Source organism: Miscanthus floridulus, unplaced genomic scaffold (genome assembly GCF_019320115.1).
Source record: "Miscanthus floridulus cultivar M001 unplaced genomic scaffold, ASM1932011v1 fs_839_1_2, whole genome shotgun sequence".
In the NCBI taxonomy this organism is placed as follows: domain Eukaryota; kingdom Viridiplantae; phylum Streptophyta; class Magnoliopsida; order Poales; family Poaceae; genus Miscanthus; species Miscanthus floridulus.
The window spans coordinates 17825-20093 of NW_027097337.1; the positions used below are offsets into that span (position 1 = coordinate 17825).

General features: G+C 60.8%; 1 protein-coding gene across 1 annotated transcript; it reads right to left on the bottom strand.

Annotated features, from left to right (window-relative positions):
- Positions 1-21: 21 nt before the first annotated feature.
- On the bottom strand, positions 22-1656 carry LOC136533289 (NAC domain-containing protein 48-like). Its single transcript, XM_066525849.1, has 3 exons — positions 1401-1656; positions 1000-1274; positions 22-498 (listed from the first exon to the last, which is right to left on the bottom strand). The coding sequence occupies exons 1-3, from the start codon at positions 1567-1569 to the stop codon at positions 49-51; spliced, it is 894 nt and encodes a 297-aa protein (XP_066381946.1). The 5' UTR covers positions 1570-1656; the 3' UTR covers positions 22-48.
- Positions 1657-2269: the final 613 nt, after the last annotated feature.

Consider the following 2269-nt stretch of genomic DNA (forward strand, 5'->3'; position numbering starts at 1 on the left):
CAATATCGCATATTAGAGGTAGAAGACCAGAGCTCACGTCACGAGTTTTCATCCCGTATATAAAAGGTGATCCACTAAGTCTATCATGTCCTGCAGCACCGGGTCGCCGGCGTGGCCGCCCAAGACGGGGTCGAGCATGGAGACGGCGGGGTTGACGGGGTCGGACGCGAAGGTGCGCTCCCACTCGCTGATCTTGGGCTGGCTCTGCACCTCCCGGTCGCACGCCAGCTGCTCCGGCGACAGCACCTGCTCCGAGCAGCTGGAGTCCCCGTGCAGCCGCGGCATCGAGTCCGACGGCCGGTCGTAGTAGGCCGCTAGGTCCGCCAGGAACGCGGCGGGGGGAAGCCCGCCCGGCGCCGCCACGAACGGCTTCTGCTCCGGCGGGGAGCTCACCTCGGCCGCGACGAACACCATCGGCTTGTGGTAGGCGGCGGCCGCCGACGGCTTCTCCAGCCCGCCCTTCTTGTTGTAGATGCGGCACAGCACCCAGTCATCCAACTGCACCCATCACCGGAATAAACAATTTGTCAGATGCATGATCACGTAAGCACTAGTGCAGTTGTGCAAACTGATAAATGAATGAACTAAAGAATCACAAAGCGTCATTTCGATGTCTAATCCCAGACCCCACAAGAACTTTATTCGTTCATATATCCGGTTGTTCTTTGCTGCCGTCGCCGTCGCCGTCGTCGCCGTCGCAGGGCGCGACGGGCGAAAATGATTGGTTCGCCATCAGCCATGGCATCGAATGCTCTCACACCGAGGATGGAATCATTTGGGCAAGTTGCGCCGGTGCAGCCCCCCTAGCATGGCCCATTCCGAAAAAATTCAGCGGCCCAAAACCGTGGGCCACGCTTATTCCCGCATTCATTTCGAAAGCGACACATTGTCGTCGAGTTCTTCGTTTTCCTTTTTGTTTGACGCGACGACGACACGAATTTACGTTACGTTCGTCGTCGACACGGACGGACGGACGGACGGCGAGGTGCTTTTGCTTACCCTGAGGCTGTTCTTCTTGCGGGCGGAGCGGTCGACGTCGGCGAGGCGGTACTCGTGCATGATCCAGTTGGTCTTCTCGCCCTTGGGTGCCTTGCCGGCGTAGAACACGAGCGCCTTCTTGATGGCGAGCGGCTTGGGCGTGCCCACGGGCTTGTCGGCGCCGGTGGCCTTCCAGTAGCCGGACCCGGCGGCGCGGTTGGGCCTGGACCCGTTCGGGTACTTGCGGTCCCGAGGGGAGAAGAAGTACCACTCCTTCTCGCCGTACAGCGCCATCCCTGCACACACAAATAGATCACGTCATCAATCGGCGGTCAGCTCGATCACCATCATCACGGCCGCACAGAAAACTGAAATTGTTCACGGCCGGCTGGCTGCTGCAAGCAGATCGATCGAGGACGTACTGGGGAGCTGCCATGGGTCGAACTTGTAGAGGTCGATCTCGGCGATGATGGGGACGGCGATGGGCAGGCCGGCGCAGCGGCGGCAGAGGTAGTGCATCACCAGCTCCTCGTCCGTCGGGTGGAACCGGAACCCCGGAGGCAGCTGCAAATCCTGACCGCCGCCGCTCATCGTGTTCCTCCCTCGCTCAATCGCTGCTGGCTGCTCTGCTAGTCTCCCTCTCTCCCTGCTGTCTGCTGCTGCTAATGGTAGGAAGAGGAGAGGAGGGCTTGAAACTTGTTCCGGGTGCGGAGCCGGGCATTTATAGCCGCGGCCGACTGCGACACGTGTGGCCCGGGCGCCGGCCCCCCGCGGTAGCGCACACGTGGAGGCCCGCTCTGACCGGTTAACCGCGACACGTGGACGCCGAGAGGCGGCGCCAATTCTCAGTGCTTACGTCAGCCTTCTGGGACGGACGCGCGCTCGCGTCAGCGTGGCGCGGGTCCAACGCTGGTGCTGCCCCGCCCGAAAGGCGGCCCCGGGACCTTCCTGTGGCGGCGCGACACGTCGGGGCGGCCAGCGGTGGGGCGGCCGGGAGAGTACGGATGGCGCAGTGCGGCCGCGGGCTGAGCCGTGAGCGTGATGGGGGAGGATAAGGATGAGTCGACGGCGACGCTGGAGATGATGAGGCAAGGCGGGCAGGAGTTATGCGCGCGGTAGGTGCGTAGTTGGGACTTAGTACCACGCCCGGCCGTTTTCTTTTCTTTTCATTCAGGAGGAAAAGAAAAAACAACAAAGATAAGGGAGAGCCAGCTAGCTGATTTTGGAGCATTTAGGATTACGATTGCTATGAGATTTTGATCCTTTATTGAGTATATAAAATTAATTGCTA

Excerpts from the sequence above, each read along its gene's own strand:
- LOC136533289 (XM_066525849.1), bottom strand. The coding sequence starts at position 1,569 with ATGAGCGGCGGCGGTCAGGATTTGCAGCTGCCTCCGGGGTTCCGGTTC. Across the intron at positions 1,275-1,400 it reads CGACCCATGGCAGCTCCCCA|GGATGGCGCTGTACGGCGAG; the intron begins GTACGTCCTCGA and ends TTGTGTGTGCAG. Across the intron at positions 499-999 it reads GCAAGAAGAACAGCCTCAGG|TTGGATGACTGGGTGCTGTG; the intron begins GTAAGCAAAAGC and ends TGATGGGTGCAG.